Source organism: Oncorhynchus tshawytscha, linkage group LG12 (genome assembly GCF_018296145.1).
Source record: "Oncorhynchus tshawytscha isolate Ot180627B linkage group LG12, Otsh_v2.0, whole genome shotgun sequence".
NCBI classification, from domain to species: Eukaryota; Metazoa; Chordata; class Actinopteri; order Salmoniformes; family Salmonidae; genus Oncorhynchus; species Oncorhynchus tshawytscha.
In genome coordinates, this window is record NC_056440.1 from 74,961,762 (window position 1) to 74,980,471 (window position 18,710).

An 18,710-nucleotide genomic window follows, 5' to 3' on the forward strand; every position below is an offset into this window, starting at 1 on the left:
ATTTTACAGAACACTAGTCAGACAGAGACCAGCAGTTTAAACCTTATTTTACAGAACACTAGTCAGACAGAGACAGAGACCAGCAGTTTAAACCTAATTTTACAGAACACTAGTCAGACAGAGACCAGCAGTTTAAACCTTATTTTACAGAACACTAGTCAGACAGAGACAGAGACCATCAGTTTAAACCTTATTTTACAGAACACTAGTCAGACAGAGACAGAGACCAGCAGTTTAAACCTTATTTTACAGAACACTAGTCAGTCAGAGACAGAGACCAGCAGTTAAAACCTTATTTTACAGAACACTAGTCAGACAGAGACAGAGACCAGCAGTTTAAACTTATTTTACAGAACACTAGTCAGACAGAGACCATCAGTTTAAACCTTATTTTACAGAACACTAGTCAGACAGAGACCAGCAGTTAAAACCTTATTTTACAGAACACTAGTCAGACAGAGACAGAGACCAGCAGTTTAAACCTTATTTTACAGAACACTAGTCAGTCAGAGACAGAGACCAGCAGTTAAAACCTTATTTTACAGAACACTAGTCAGACAGAGACAGAGACCAGCAGTTTAAACCTTATTTTACAGAACACTAGTCAGACAGAGACCAGCAGTTAAAACCTTATTTTACAGAACACTAGTCAGTCAGAGACAGAGACCAGCAGTTTAAACCTAATTTTACAGAACACTAGTCAGTCAGAGCAGAGACCAGCAGTTAAAACCTTATTTTACAGAACACTAGTCAGTCAGAGACAGAGACCAGCAGTTAAAACCTTATTTTACAGAACACTAGTCAGTCAGAGACAGAGACCAGCAGTTTAAACCTTATTTTACAGAACACTAGTCAGACAGAGACAGAGACCATCAGTTTAAACCTTATTTTACAGAACACTAGTCAGTCAGAGACCAGCAGTTTAAACCTTATTTTACAGAACACTAGTCAGACAGAGACCAGCAGTTTAAACCTTATTTTACAGAACACTAGTCAGTCAGAGACCAGCAGATAAAACCTTATTTTACAGAACACTAGTCAGTCAGAGACCAGCAGTTTAAACCTTATTTTACAGAACACTAGTCAGACAGAGACCAGCAGTTTAAACCTTATTTTACAGAACACTAGTCAGTCAGAGACAGAGACCAGCAGTTAAAACCTTATTTTACAGAACACTAGTCAGACAGAGACAGAGACCAGCGGTTAAAACCTTATTTTACAGAACACTAGTCAGTCAGAGACCAGCAGTTAAAACCTTATTTTACAGAACACTAGTCAGTCAGAGACCAGCAGTTTAAACCTTATTTTACAGAACACTAGTCAGACAGAGACAGAGACCAGCAGTTTAAACCTTATTTTACAGAACACTAGTCAGACAGAGACCAGCAGTTAAAACCTTATTTTACAGAACACTAGTCAGTCAGAGACCAGCGGTTTAAACCTTATTTTACAGAACACTAGTCAGTCAGAGACCAGCAGTTTAAACCTTATTTTACAGAACACTAGTCAGACAGAGACCAGCAGTTAAAACCTTATTTTACAGAACACTAGTCAGACAGAGACAGAGACCAGCAGTTTAAACCTTATTTTAAGAACACTAGTCAGTCAGAGACCAGCAGTTTAAACCTTATTTTACAGAACACTAGTCAGACAGAGACCAGCAGTTTAAACCTTATTTTACAGAACACTAGTCAGACAGAGACAGAGACCAGCAGTTAAAACCTTATTTTACAGAACACTAGTCAGACAGAGACCAGCAGTTAAAACCTTATTTTACAGAACACTAGTCAGACAGAGACAGAGACCAGCAGTTTAAACCTTATTTTACAGAACACTAGTCAGACAGAGACAGAGACCAGCAGTTAAAACCTTATTTTACAGAACACTAGTCAGTCAGAACAGAGAACAGCAGTTTAAACCTTATTTTACAGAACACTAGTCAGACAGAGACAGAGACCAGCAGTTAAAACCTTATTTTACAGAACACTAGTCAGTCAGAGACAGAGACCAGCAGTTAAAACCTTATTTTACAGAACACTAGTCAGACAGAGACAGAGACCAGCAGTTAAAACCTTATTTTACAGAACACTAGTCAGTCAGAGACCAGCAGTTAAAACCTTATTTTACAGAACACTAGTCAGTCAGAGACCAGCAGTTTAAACCTTATTTTACAGAACACTAGTCAGTCAGAGACCAGCAGTTAAAACCTTATTTTACAGAACACTAGTCAGTCAGAGACCAGCAGTATAAACCTTATTTTACAGAACACTAGTCAGTCAGAGACCAGCAGTATAAACCTTATTTTACAGAACACTAGTCAGTCAGAGACCAGCAGTTAAAACCTTATTTTACAGAACACTAGTCAGACAGAGACCAGCAGTTAAAACCTTATTTTACAGAACACTAGTCAGTCAGAGACAGAGACCAGCAGTTAAAACCTTATTTTACAGAACACTAGTCAGACAGAGACAGAGACCAGCAGTTTAAACCTTATTTTACAGAACACTAGTCAGACAGAGACAGAGACCAGCAGTTTAAACCTTATTTTACAGAACACTAGTCAGTCAGAGACAGAGACCAGCAGATAAAACCTTATTTTACAGAACACTAGTCAGTCAGAGACCAGCAGTTTAAACCTTATTTTACAGAACACTAGTCAGTCAGAGACCAGCAGTTAAAACCTTATTTTACAGAACACTAGTCAGACAGAGACCAGCAGTTAAAACCTTATTTTACAGAACACTAGTCAGTCAGAGACCAGCAGTTTAAACCTTATTTTACAGAACACTAGTCAGACAGAGACCAGCAGTTAAAACCTTATTTTACAGAACACTAGTCAGTCAGAGACCAGCAGTTTAAACCTTATTTTACAGAACACTAGTCAGTCAGAGACCAGCAGTTAAAACCTTATTTTACAGAACACTAGTCAGACAGAGACAGAGACCAGCAGTTTAAACCTTATTTTACAGAACACTAGTCAGACAGAGACAGAGACCAGCAGTTTGAACCTTATTTTACAGAACACTAGTCAGACAGAGACAGAGACCATCAGTTTAAACCTTATTTTACAGAACACTAGTCAGACAGAGACAGAGACCATCAGTTTAAACCTTATTTTACAGAACACTAGTCAGACAGAGACAGAGACCATCAGTTTAAACCTTATTTTACAGAACACTAGTCAGACAGAGACAGAGACCAGCAGTTTAAACCTTATTTTACAGAACACTAGTCAGACAGAGACAGAGACCATCAGTTTAAACCTTATTTTACAGAACACTAGTCAGACAGAGACAGAGACCATCAGTTTAAACCTTATTTTACAGAACACTAGTCAGTCAGAGACAGAGACCATCAGTTAAAACCTTATTTTACAGAACACTAGTCAGACAGAGACAGAGACCATCAGTTTAAACCTTATTTTACAGAACACTAGTCAGACAGAGACAGAGACCATCAGTTAAAACCTTATTTTACAGAACACTAGTCAGTCAGAGACCAGCAGTTTAAACCTTATTTTACAGAACACTAGTCAGTCAGAGACCAGCAGTTAAAACCTTATTTTACAGAACACTAGTCAGTCAGAGAATGAGACCAGCAGTTTAAACCTTATTTTACAGAACACTAGTCAGTCAGAGACCAGCAGTTAAAACCTTATTTTACAGAACACTAGTCAGTCAGAGACCAGTAGTTAAAACCTTATTTTACAGAACACTAGTCAGTCAGAGACCAGCAGTTTAAACCTTATTTTACAGAACACTAGTCAGACAGAGAATGAGACCAGCAGTTTAAACCTTATTTTACAGAACACTAGTCAGACAGAGACAGAGACCAGCAGTTTAAACCTTATTTTACAGAACACTAGTCAGTCAGAGACCAGCAGTTTAAACCTTATTTTACAGAACACTAGTCAGACAGAGACAGAGACCAGCAGTTAAAACCTTATTTTACAGAACACTAGTCAGTCAGAGACCAGCAGTTAAAACCTTATTTTACAGAACACTAGTCAGTCAGAGACAGAGACCAGCAGTTTAAACCTTATTTTACAGAACACTAGTCAGTCAGAGACCAGCAGTTAAAACCTTATTTTACAGAACACTAGTCAGTCAGAGACCAGCAGTTAAAACCTTATTTTACAGAACACTAGTCAGACAGAGACAGAGACCAGCAGTTAAAACCTTATTTTACAGAACACTAGTCAGACAGAGACAGAGACCAGCAGTTAAAACATTATTTTACAGAACACTAGTCAGACAGAGACAGAGACCAGCAGTTAAAACCTTATTTTACAGAACACTAGTCAGACAGAGACAGAGACCAGCAGTTTAAACCTTATTTTACAGAACACTAGTCAGTCAGAGACCAGCAGTTAAAACCTTATTTTACAGAACACTAGTCAGACAGAGACAGAGACCAGCAGTTAAAACCTTATTTTACAGAACACTAGTCAGACAGAGACAGAGACCAGCAGTTAAAACCTTATTTTACAGAACACTAGTCAGTCAGAGACCAGCAGTTTAAACCTTATTTTACAGAACACTAGTCAGACAGAGACAGAGACCAGCAGTTTAAACCTTATTTTACAGAACACTAGTCAGACAGAGACAGAGACCAGCAGTTTAAACCTTATTTTACAGAACACTAGTCAGACAGAGACAGAGACCAGCAGTTTAAACCTTATTTTACAGAACACTAGTCAGACAGAGACAGAGACCAGCAGTTTAAACCTTATTTTACAGAACACTAGTCAGACAGAGACAGAGACCAGCAGTTTAAACCTTATTTTACAGAACACTAGTCAGTCAGAGACCAGCAGTTTAAACCTTATTTTACAGAACACTAGTCAGACAGAGACAGAGACCAGCAGTTTAAACCTTATTTTACAGAACACTAGTCAGACAGAGACAGAGACCAGCAGTTTAAACCTTATTTTACAGAACACTAGTCAGTCAGAGACCAGCAGTTTAAACCTTATTTTACAGAACACTAGTCAGACAGAGACAGAGACCAGCAGTTAAAACCTTATTTTACAGAACACTAGTCAGAGACCAGCAGTTTAAACCTTATTTTACAGAACACTAGTCAGTCAGAGACCAGCAGTTTAAACCTTATTTTACAGAACACTAGTCAGACAGAGACCAGCAGTTTAAACCTTATTTTACAGAACACTAGTCAGTCAGAGACCAGCAGTTTAAACCTTATTTTACAGAACACTAGTCAGTCAGAGACCAGCAGTTAAAACCTTCTTTTACAGAACACTAGTCAGTCAGAGACCAGCAGATAAAACCTTATTTTACAGAACACTAGTCAGTCAGAGACCAGCAGATAAAACCTTATTTTACAGAACACTAGTCAGTCAGAGACCAGCAGTTTAAACCTTATTTTACAGAACACTAGTCAGTCAGAGACCAGCAGTTTAAACCTTATGTTACAGAACACTAGTCAGTCAGAGACCAGCAGATAAAACCTTATTTTACAGAACACTAGTCAGTCAGAGACCAGCAGTTTAAACCTTATTTTACAGAACACTAGTCAGACAGAGACCAGCAGTTTAAACCTTATTTTACAGAACACTAGTCAGTCAGAGACCATCAGTTTAAACCTTATTTTACAGAACACTAGTCAGTCAGAGACCAGCAGTTTAAACCTTATTTTACAGAACACTAGTCAGACAGAGACAGAGACCAGCAGTTAAAACCTTATTTTACAGAACACTAGTCAGACAGAGACAGAGACCAGCAGTTTAAACCTTATTTTACAGAACACTAGTCAGACAGAGACCATCAGTTAAAACCTTATTTTACAGAACACTAGTCAGTCAGAGACCAGCAGTTTAAACCTTATTTTACAGAACACTAGTCAGTCAGAGACCAGCAGTTTAAACCTTATTTTACATAACACTAGTCAGTCAGAGACAGAGACCAGCAGTTAAAACCTTATTTTACAGAACACTAGTCAGTCAGAGACAGAGACCAGCAGTTTAAACCTTATTTTACAGAACACTAGTCAGACAGAGACAGAGACCAGCAGTTAAAACCTTATTTTACAGAACACTAGTCAGTCAGAGACCAGCAGTTAAAACCTTATTTTACAGAACACTAGTCAGTCAGAGACCAGCAGTTAAAACCTTATTTTACAGAACACTAGTCAGTCAGAGACCAGCAGTTAAAACCTTATTTTACAGAACACTAGTCAGACAGAGACCAGCAGTTTAAACCTTATTTTACAGAACACTAGTCAGTCAGAGACCAGCAGTTAAAACCTTATTTTACAGAACACTAGTCAGACAGAGACCAGCAGTTTAAACCTTATTTTACAGAACACTAGTCAGTCAGAGACCAGCAGTTAAAACCTTATTTTACAGAACACTAGTCAGACAGAGACCAGCAGTTAAAACCTTATTTTACAGAACACTAGTCAGTCAGAGACAGAGACCAGCAGTTTAAACCTTATTTTACAGAACACTAGTCAGTCAGAGACCAGCAGTTAAAACCTTATTTTACAGAACACTAGTCAGACAGAGACCAGCAGTTAAAACCTTATTTTACAGAACACTAGTCAGACAGAGACCAGCAGTTAAAACCTTATTTTACAGAACACTAGTCAGTCAGAGACCAGCAGTTAAAACCTTATTTTACAGAACACTAGTCAGACAGAGACCAGCAGTTAAAACCTTATTTTACAGAACACTAGTCAGTCACAGACCAGCAGTTTAAACCTTATTTTACAGAACACTAGTCAGTCAGAGACCAGCAGTTTAAACCTTATTTTACAGAACACTAGTCAGTCACAGACCATCAGTTAAAACCTTATTTTACAGAACACTAGTCAGTCAGAGACCAGCAGTTTAAACCTTATTTTACAGAACACTAGTCAGACAGAGACAGAGACCAGCAGTTTAAACCTTATTTTACAGAACACTAGTCAGACAGAGACAGAGACCAGCAGTTTAAACCTTATTTTACAGAACACTAGTCAGTCAGAGACCAGCAGTTTAAACCTTATTTTACCCAACACTAGTCAGACAGAGACAGAGACCAGCAGATAAAACCTTATTTTACAGAACACTAGTCAGACAGAGACAGAGACCAGCAGTTAAAACCTTATTTTACAGAACACTAGTCAGACAGAGACAGAGACCAGCAGTTAAAACCTTATTTTACAGAACACTAGTCAGAGACCAGCAGTTTAAACCTTATTTTACAGAACACTAGTCAGACAGAGACAGAGACCAGCAGTTTAAACCTTATTTTACAGAACACTAGTCAGTCAGAGACCAGCAGTTAAAACCTTATTTTACAGAACACTAGTCAGACAGAGACAGAGACCAGCAGTTTAAACCTTATTTTACAGAACACTAGTCAGTCAGAGACCAGCAGTTTAAACCTTATTTTACAGAACACTAGTCAGTCAGAGACCAGCAGTTTAAACCTTATTTTACATAACACTAGTCAGTCAGAGACAGAGACCAGCAGTTAAAACCTTATTTTACAGAACACTAGTCAGTCAGAGACAGAGACCAGCAGTTTAAACCTTATTTTACAGAACACTAGTCAGACAGAGACAGAGACCAGCAGTTAAAACCTTATTTTACACCTTCATTTTACAGAACACTAGTCAGTCAGAGACCAGCAGTTAAAACCTTATTTTACAGAACACTAGTCAGTCAGAGACCAGCAGTTAAAACCTTATTTTACAGAACACTAGTCAGACAGAGACCAGCAGTTTAAACCTTATTTTACAGAACACTAGTCAGTCAGAGACCAGCAGTTAAAACCTTATTTTACAGAACACTAGTCAGACAGAGACCAGCAGTTTAAACCTTATTTTACAGAACACTAGTCAGTCAGAGACCAGCAGTTAAAACCTTATTTTACAGAACACTAGTCAGACAGAGACCAGCAGTTAAAACCTTATTTTACAGAACACTAGTCAGTCAGAGACAGAGACCAGCAGTTTAAACCTTATTTTACAGAACACTAGTCAGTCAGAGACCAGCAGTTTAAACCTTATTTTACAGAACACTAGTCAGACAGAGACCAGCAGTTAAAACCTTATTTTACAGAACACTAGTCAGACAGAGACCAGCAGTTAAAACCTTATTTTACAGAACACTAGTCAGTCAGAGACCAGCAGTTAAAACCTTATTTTACAGAACACTAGTCAGACAGAGACCAGCAGTTAAAACCTTATTTTACAGAACACTAGTCAGTCACAGACCAGCAGTTTAAACCTTATTTTACAGAACACTAGTCAGTCAGAGACCAGCAGTTTAAACCTTATTTTACAGAACACTAGTCAGTCACAGACCATCAGTTAAAACCTTATTTTACAGAACACTAGTCAGTCAGAGACCAGCAGTTTAAACCTTATTTTACAGAACACTAGTCAGACAGAGACAGAGACCAGCAGTTTAAACCTTATTTTACAGAACACTAGTCAGACAGAGACAGAGACCAGCAGTTTAAACCTTATTTTACAGAACACTAGTCAGTCAGAGACCAGCAGTTTAAACCTTATTTTACCCAACACTAGTCAGACAGAGACAGAGACCAGCAGATAAAACCTTATTTTACAGAACACTAGTCAGACAGAGACAGAGACCAGCAGTTAAAACCTTATTTTACAGAACACTAGTCAGACAGAGACAGAGACCAGCAGTTAAAACCTTATTTTACAGAACACTAGTCAGAGACCAGCAGTTTAAACCTTATTTTACAGAACACTAGTCAGACAGAGACAGAGACCAGCAGTTTAAACCTTATTTTACAGAACACTAGTCAGTCAGAGACCAGCAGTTAAAACCTTATTTTACAGAACACTAGTCAGACAGAGACAGAGACCAGCAGTTTAAACCTTATTTTACAGAACACTAGTCAGTCAGAGACCAGCAGTTAAAACCTTATTTTACAGAACACTAGTCAGACAGAGACCAGCAGTTTAAACCTTATTTTACAGAACACTAGTCAGTCAGAGACCAGCAGTTTAAACCTTATTTTACAGAACACTAGTCAGACAGAGACAGAGACCAGCAGTTAAAACCTTATTTTACAGAACACTAGTCAGTCAGAGACAGAGACCAGCAGTTAAAACCTTATTTTACAGAACACTAGTCAGTCAGAGACAGAGACCAGCAGTTAAAACCTTATTTTACAGAACACTAGTCAGTCAGAGACAGAGACCAGCAGTTTAAACCTAATTTTACAGAACACTAGTCAGACAGAGACCAGCAGTTTAAACCTTATTTTACAGAACACTAGTCAGACAGAGACAGAGACCAGCAGTTTAAACCTAATTTTACAGAACACTAGTCAGACAGAGACCAGCAGTTTAAACCTTATTTTACAGAACACTAGTCAGACAGAGACAGAGACCATCAGTTTAAACCTTATTTTACAGAACACTAGTCAGACAGAGAAAGAGACCAGCAGTTTAAACCTTATTTTACAGAACACTAGTCAGTCAGAGACAGAGACCAGCAGTTAAAACCTTATTTTACAGAACACTAGTCAGACAGAGACAGAGACCAGCAGTTTAAACTTATTTTACAGAACACTAGTCAGACAGAGACCATCAGTTTAAACCTTATTTTACAGAACACTAGTCAGACAGAGACCAGCAGTTAAAACCTTATTTTACAGAACACTAGTCAGACAGAGACAGAGACCAGCAGTTTAAACCTTATTTTACAGAACACTAGTCAGTCAGAGACAGAGACCAGCAGTTAAAACCTTATTTTACAGAACACTAGTCAGACAGAGACAGAGACCAGCAGTTTAAACCTTATTTTACAGAACACTAGTCAGACAGAGACCAGCAGTTAAAACCTTATTTTACAGAACACTAGTCAGTCAGAGACAGAGACCAGCAGTTTAAACCTAATTTTACAGAACACTAGTCAGTCAGAGACAGAGACCAGCAGTTAAAACCTTATTTTACAGAACACTAGTCAGTCAGAGACAGAGACCAGCAGTTAAAACCTTATTTTACAGAACACTAGTCAGTCAGAGACAGAGACCAGCAGTTTAAACCTAATTTTACAGAACACTAGTCAGACAGAGACAGAGACCATCAGTTTAAACCTTATTTTACAGAACACTAGTCAGTCAGAGACCAGCAGTTTAAACCTTATTTTACAGAACACTAGTCAGACAGAGACCAGCAGTTTAAACCTTATTTTACAGAACACTAGTCAGTCAGAGACCAGCAGATAAAACCTTATTTTACAGAACACTAGTCAGTCAGAGACCAGCAGTTTAAACCTTATTTTACAGAACACTAGTCAGACAGAGACCAGCAGTTTAAACCTTATTTTACAGAACACTAGTCAGTCAGAGACAGAGACCAGCAGTTAAAACCTTATTTTACAGAACACTAGTCAGACAGAGACAGAGACCAGCAGTTTAAACCTTATTTTACAGAACACTAGTCAGTCAGAGACCAGCAGTTAAAACCTTATTTTACAGAACACTAGTCAGTCAGAGACCCGCAGTTTAAACCTTATTTTACAGAACACTAGTCAGACAGAGACAGAGACCAGCAGTTTAAACCTTATTTTACAGAACACTAGTCAGTCAGAGACCAGCAGTTAAAACCTTATTTTACAGAACACTAGTCTGTCAGAGACCAGCAGTTTAAACCTTATTTTACAGAACACTAGTCAGTCAGAGACCAGCAGTTTAAACCTTATTTTACAGAACACTAGTCAGACAGAGACCAGCAGTTAAAACCTTATTTTACAGAACACTAGTCAGTCAGAGACAGAGACCAGCAGTTAAAACCTTATTTTACAGAACACTAGTCAGACAGAGACAGAGACCAGCAGTTAAAACCTAATTTTACAGAACACTAGTCAGACAGAGACAGAGACCAGCAGTTAAAACCTAATTTTACAGAACACTAGTCAGTCAGAGACAGAGACCAGCAGTTAAAACCTTATTTTACAGAACACTAGTCAGACAGAGACCAGCAGTTAAAACCTTATTTTACAGAACACTAGTCACATCAGATCTTTTTCAGAGTTGATATAATTGGCCAAAAGATACATTTTTGAAAACTATTTCAAAATTGGGCTGCCTGTGTAAATGCAGCCTGAGTGACTCACACTCAATGACCAGTAGTTTAAGAACAAGTGTTTTATTTTAAAGTACATGGACCAGTGATTTTAGAACAAGTATCCTATTTCAGTTTGCATAGTGGATGGATGGATATGGGTGGGTGAGTGGGTGGATCGATGTGTGCATTGATGGATGATTTGATTGACTGATTGATTGATTGACTGATCGACTGATTGATTGACATATTTTTTTGTGGGTGAGTGGGTGGATCGATGTATGCATGGATGGATGATTTGATTGACTGATTGATTGACTGATCGACTGATTGATTGACATATTTTTTTATTGATTAATGTGTCTCTGTCGTTTCTTTCCAGTGGTGGGGGTCAACAACCTAAGCTGGCAGACCAATGCCATGTTCCGACCGTTCGTGGAGGTGAATGCGGTTGGGCCGCACCTCGCCGACAAGAAACGCAAGTTCACCACCAAGACCAAGAACAACAATTGGTCACCAAAGTACAACGAAACATTCCAATAGTAAGTCTGCTTTATTGTCTAAAGTAAGTCTGGTTTATTGTCCAAAGTAAGTCTGGTTTATTGTCCAAAGTAAGTCTGGTTTATTGTCCAAAGTAAGTCTGGTTTATTGTCCAAAGTAAGTCTGGTTTATTGTCTAAAGTAAGTCTGGTTTATTGTCTAAAGTAAGTCTGGTTTATTGTCCAAAGTAAGTCTGCTTTATTGTCTAAAGTAAGTCTGATGTGCAATAAACATTCTGGTAGTAAGCCTGCTTTATTGTCTAAAGTAAGTCTGCTTTATTGTCTAAAGTAAGTCTGATGTACAATTAAAAATTCTGATAGTAAGTCTGCTTTATTGTCTAAGCAAACAACCTAATCCTGTGTTTTGTCTTCAGTAATGTGTGTCTTGGTTGTGCCAGGAGTGTTGCTCCTGCAGTGGTATAGTATTTGCTACACAGTGGGAATGTAGACACCTGCAGTGCTCACTGTCAAAACGTTTGGAAAAGGTTACAAATGAAACTGGAAACGGGTTTATCCAGCATGATAGCAGAAAGTAATGAGATCATGAAGTGCTTTTAAAAATGAAAAAAAAGACATTTCAGTTATTTGAATAGTGAGAATAGAGGGAGGGCTGAGAGGGTGAATGATCTACCTATGCAGCTGTACCACTGTCTGTCTGATACTGAGCCAGCTGCATTTAAAGCACAATGTGGAGCCTGTGTCCCAAAAGCATCCTATTTCCTTTACACCGAGTGTACTAAACATTAGGAATATTGAGTTGCATCGCTTTTGCCCTCAGAAAAGCCTCAATTTGTCGGGGCATGGTCTCTGCAAGGTGTCGAAAGGGTTCCACAGGGATGCTGGCCCATGTTGACTCCAATGCTTCCCACATTTGGCTTGATGTCCTATGGGTGATGGACCATTGTTGATACACACCGGAACACTGTTGAAAAACCCAGCGGCGTTGGAGTTCTTGACACACTCAAACCAGTGCTACCTACTACCATACCCAATTCAAAGGCACTTAATTATGTTGTCTTGCCCATTGGCACATACACAATCCATGTCTCAATAAGGCTTAAAAATCCTTCTTTAACCTGTCTCTTCCCCTTCATCTACACTGGTCAAAGTGGATTTAACAGGTGACATCAATAAGGGATCATAGTTTTCACCTGGTCAGTCTATGTCATAGAAAGAGCAGGTGTTTTCTGTTTTGTACCATGCCCTGGTCAAAAGTAGTGCACTACATAGGGAATAGGGTGCCATTTGGGATGCCGACAGGGTTTGACTATCAGCTGCATCCGATCCTCTCACTGTGTTTATGATAGTGAGCCAGATGTCTGTGAAGTGCAGTCAGAGAGAGAGTGATCATCTGTAGTGCCTACTTGGTCTCTGGTGCTCTTTTAATGGCAGCGTCCACTGACCGAGATCAATGTCAACACGAACACCGTCTGCAAATACGTGCACTTCTTTTTCTTTCTATTTTTCATTGCACCAAAGAACACAACTGATAGACAACAATACAGATAAAAACACATTTAAAACATCTGATAGACAACAATACAGATAAAAACACATCTAAAACATCTGATAGACAATACAGATAAAAACACATTTAAAACATCTGATAGACAACAATACAGATAAAAACACATCTAAAACATCTGATAGACAATACAGATAAAAACACATTTAAAACATCTGATAGACAACAATACAGATAAAAACACATTTAAAACATCTGATAGACAACAATACAGATAAAAATACATTTAAAACATCTGATAGACAACAATACAGATAAAAACACATCTAAAACATCTGATAGACAATACAGATAAAAACACATTTAAAATAACTGATAGACAACAATACAGATAAAAACACATTTAAACATCTGATAGACAACAATACAGATAAAAACACATCTAAAACATCTGATAGACAATACAGATAAAAACACATTTAAAATAACTGATAGACAACAATACAGATAAAAACACATCTAAAACATCTGATAGACAATACAGATAAAAACACATTTAAAATAACTGATAGACAACAATACAGATAAAAACACATCTAAAACATCTGATAGACAATACAGATAAAAACACATTTAAAACATCTGATAGACAACAATACAGATAAAAACACATTTAAAACATCTGATAGACAACAATACAGATAAAAACACATCTAAAACATCTGATAGACAACAATACAGATAAAAACACATTTAAAACATCTGATAGACAACAATACAGATAAAAACACATTTAAAACATCTGATAGACAACAATACAGATAAAAACACATTTAAAACATCTGATAGACAACAATACAGATAAAAACACATCTAAAACATCTGATAGACAACAATACAGATAAAAACACATTTAAAACATCTGATAGACAACAATACAGATAAAAACACATCTAAAACATCTGATAGACAATACAGATAAAAACACATTTAAAACATCTGATAGACAACAATACAGATAAAAACACATTTAAACATCTGAGACAACAATACAGATACAAACACATTTAAAACATCTAATAGACAACAATACAGATAAAAACACATTTAAAACATTCTGATAGACAACAATACAGATAAAAACACATTTAAAACATCTGATAGACAACAATACAGATAAAAACACATTCAAAACATCTGATAGACAACAATACAGATAAAAACACATCTAAAACATCTGATAGACAACAATACAGATAAAAACACATCTAAAACATCTGATAGACAATACAGATAAAAACACATTTAAAACATCTGATAGACAACAATACAGATAAAAACACATCTAAAACATCTGATAGACAATACAGATAAAAACACATTTAAAACATCTGATAGACAACAATACAGATAAAAACACATTTAAACATCTGAGACAACAATACAGATACAAACACATTTAAAACATCTAATAGACAACAATACAGATAAAAACACATTTAAAACATTCTGATAGACAACAATACAGATAAAAACACGTTTAAAACATCTGATAGACAACAATACAGATAAAAACACATTCAAAACATCTGATAGACAATACAGATAAAAACACATTTAAAATAACTGTGTGCAGGTGTGGTCGGAAGCCCAAGGGCTGACATGAAAACCACACCACCAAAATAATATATACAACACATGAGTACCAAAATAATATATACAACACATAAGTAAGAAAATTTAAAAGGTTTATTAAAACAGATAACAAAACCTACTAATTATAAACGTATAAATTATTTGATTAATAATCACAAACAAACAAAAAACTCAAAATGTTTAAATGTGTGTGTGTGTGTGTGTGTGTGTGTGTGTGTGTGTGTGTGTGTGTGTGTGTGTGTGTGTGTGTGTGTGTGTGTGTGTGTGTGTGTGTGTGTGTGTGTGTGTGTGTGTGTGTGTGCTTGTGTGTTCAGTGCTCTGTCTAGTAAATGAATAACCAACAGGTAAATTATTGTTTGTTTAAGGAGCAGAAATTTCAGGGAGATATCTCCTCTCTCCACGATTTTCTTTTTCTCTAGCTGTACTTGCCTGGCCTCTCATTGGCCACAGCCCACCCTGAGCGGAGTTGACAACAACCCAATGTATCTGGGTGAAGGTTATCACAGTGTCTTGTGTTATATAGATGCATTTCAGAATGAACCTGGAAGAATCCATTGAAGGGTTTAGTTAAACTGTCTGGGAAGTACTTGTAGATGAAAGTGCATAATTAGCGTACATTAATGTTGTAAATAGACAAGATATTGAGTTTCTTAAACAAAGGTGCAGATGGTTCCAGGTAATTAGAGGAGGTTGCTAGTTTATGTCTTGTGTATGATGAGTCCTTTGTGTAGGAGGCATATGTACTGGCCCAGTATTACAGTAAATGAGATATGAGTAAATATAGCTATAGTATGGAGTTAGGAAGCAAACCTGACCACTAATCTTTCTGAAGATACCAACAGATTTCATCACTTTGCTGCATCTCTCACTGACAAATTGTACATATTATTATACACATTATTATACATCCTGCTACGGGACAAAGCCATCTGACCTCTTATGAAATGCTATGTCCTCATTGATATTAGACTTGGTACATAGGGAGAGTGGCGTGTGTGTTTGTGTGTGATTTCTGTGTGTTTGTGTGTGGTTTCTATGTGGGTGTGTGTGTTTGTGTGTGGTTTCTGTGCGCGTGTGTGTTTGTGTGTGGTTTCTGTGCGTGTGTGTGTTTGTGTGTGGTTTCTGTGCGTGTGTGTGTTTGTGTGTGGTTTCTGTGCGTGTGTATGATTGTGTGGTTTCTGTGTGTTTGTGTGTGGTTTCTGTACGTCTGTGTTTGTGTGGTTTCTGTGTGTTTGTGTGTGGTTTCTGTGTGTTTGTGTGTGGTTTCTGTGTGTGGTGTGTGTGTGTGTGTGTGTGTGTGTGTGTGTGGTTTCTGTGCGTATTTGTGTGTGGTTTCTGTGTGTGTTTGTGTGTGGTTTCTGTGTCTGCGTGTTTGTGTATGGTTTCTGTGTGTGTGTGTGTGTGTGTGGTTTCTGTGTGTGTGTGTGTGTGGTTTCTGTGTGTGTTTGTGTTTGGGTATGGTTTCTGTGTGTGTGTGTGTGTGTGTGTGTGGTTTCTGTGTGTGTTTGTGTGTGGTTTCTGTGTCTGTGTGTTTGGGTATGGTTTCTGTGTGTGTGTGTGTGTGTGTGTGTGTGTGTGTGTGTGTGTGTGTGTGTGTGTGTGTGTGTGTGTGTGTGTGTGTGTGTGTGTGTGTGTGTGTGTGTGTGTGTGTGTGTGTGTGTGTGTGTGTGTTTGTGTGTGGTTTCTGTGTCTGTGTGTTTGTGTATGGTTTCTGTGCGTGTGTGTGTTTGTGTGGTTTCTGTGCTTGTGTTCGTTTTATCCAACTAACTTTTAGCTCTCTGGTGTCTGGTCTCTGACTGATTGAGTTCCGTTGTCTAATCAATCAATCAATGAATCAATCAGTCATACAACATGACATGTCCTCTCTTCTCTGATTGCGTGTTGTTGTTGTTAATGAAGATGTTCTATATATCCTGTTCAATAAACTACAAATATGAGAGGAATGGGACTGATGTTGATCATGTTGTTGTCTCTCTTCCTCCCCAGTGTTCTGAGCAATGAGTACGGTCCAGAGTGCTACGAGCTGCATGTCTCAGTGAAGGACTACTGCTTCGCCAGAGAGGACCGTATCATCGGCATGGCGGTCCTCCAGCTCAGAGACTTGGCCGACCAGGGGAGCTGCTGTGCCTGCTACCCCCTGGTGAAGAGCATCTCCATGGACGACACCGGACTCACCATCATGAGGATACTCTCTCAAAGGACCAACGACGAAGTGGCCAAAGAGTTTTGTCGTCTCAAGACCGACGTACGCTCTTCAGAGGAGGTGGCCTCCTAGTATGGAGATGTGAGGGAAGAAGGGATGGAATGAATGGATGATTGCATGGAAGGGAAGAGAGGAGGGGAAGAGTGGGAGGGAGGCACAGGGAAGGAAGGAAGGAAGGCAGTTGAGGAGTTGTGTTGTCTGTTTTTGTGCATGTGCGTAAAACATCTGTTGGAATGTTCATTTTAAACTACAGTATGTACCAGTGTTTACTTACCGTATGCTCAATATTAAGTACTATATTCTACGAGTTATGTTAACGAGACATGAAATACCTTTTTGTAAAACATTTAGTTTTGTTCCAATAAAGTGCCAAACCAGAGGAAAAATAGTACAACAACAAAACAAACAACAAAAGATAATAGTTATTAATTATGGTGAGACTTAATGTTTGATGAAAAATTTGCTTGATTATTTGGTTCAGTGTAAAATCATTCTCTCAAAAAAACGGTGGCGTTTTAATCGTTAAAAATCGTTCATTTGCACCCTCGTTTTGTTACTCGTCCCCTCACACAGCACTTGTTGTGCATGTCCCGTTTACAACCATGTCTCTTCCATCATCTCACAGTGACCACAGGGTCGGGGTCCATGTACCCTGGCCCTAAAACTCTTTGTATTTAAGCCGAAACCTGAAAAGAGACCATTTTTTTAACGGCGATGACTGCTATGTAAACCTTCATAGGTGTTTGTAATTTTATAACCATGACAACAACGAAAAGCCTCCAGTGCTGTCAGTCTACACAGAAAGGGTGGATCCTATTTTCTCTTTTCCTTTTAGCCTGTAATCTTTCCGTTCGGCCATCGGCTTCCAGCCTTTCTGTACGACCACTGTGAACACGAGCTTTGGAAGGCAAGCCTAGATAACATTGCTGACGGTTTGATATTGTTGTTTCATATTTATTAAAATAACTTTGTTCCTGAGAAACTGCCAAAGTTATATAAAAATGTTTGTAAGAAGCAATCCATTACATGTATGAAAAATATATATGTACATGTGAACTATTTACTTTTACAATGCTAAATATCTGATTGTTGATGGGCGGTTCTAGAACTATTGTTTTGAGTTTGTGTGAAGTTACTTTACACATGAGTTGAATTCAGCTTCTGCCATTTGGTTTATTTTTCTTCATAAAGGAAAGAGTCTAACATTGGGTAAATATGCAACATTCCTATGTATTGCACTGATGGCGAATTGTATGTCATGTAAATATATTTAGTGAGAAATTGTACAAAACAACCGTCTCCTTTATTTCCAACACATTGTTCAAAGTGCTTTGTTGTTGTTTAGTAATCTGATACATTCATTCAGTGATATAATCCTATATGCTGTAGCCTCTATATACAGTATCTATTGCCAGAAGAAATTTCACGTCTCAAATGGAATGACAGAGTAATGTACCGTATGGCCCACAGAGATCCTATAAATCACTAGAGTTCTATTTCATTCTATTGTATGAACCTTCCCACATAAAGATGCAATCTGTAACTTCATTGTCCCCTGTGGCCCTGGGCTCAAATGAAACCCACCCAGTAATCAACTCTAACCTTTCCTACCCCTCTCCTGGGGGTCCACCAGACAGTGCTCATTTTCGCGCTAGCCCTGACGTTCCAAGGCTGAGAATACTTTAACACTAATCAGTAGAGGACATTTTCAATGCCCCTTTTGAAGCACAGAGTCAGAATGAAATTACTCACAGGTCCTGTTCAGACTGGGTGTGTCAAAAAAAGGTAGTAATTTA

General features: G+C 38.1%; 1 protein-coding gene across 1 annotated transcript in view; it reads left to right on the forward strand.

Moving 5' to 3' along the window:
* The window catches only part of LOC112264241 (protein unc-13 homolog C-like), a 235,001-nt gene extending 216,492 nt beyond the window's left edge, over window positions 1-18,509 (forward strand). Inside the window, exons 31-32 of the mRNA XM_042331063.1 lie at window positions 11,435-11,594; window positions 16,698-18,509. Coding sequence (XP_042186997.1) covers window positions 11,435-11,594; window positions 16,698-16,986 — 449 coding nt within the window. The 3' untranslated portion in view covers window positions 16,987-18,509. The remainder of the gene's footprint in view (window positions 1-11,434; window positions 11,595-16,697) is intronic.
* The last annotated feature ends 201 nt before the right edge of the window (window positions 18,510-18,710 follow it).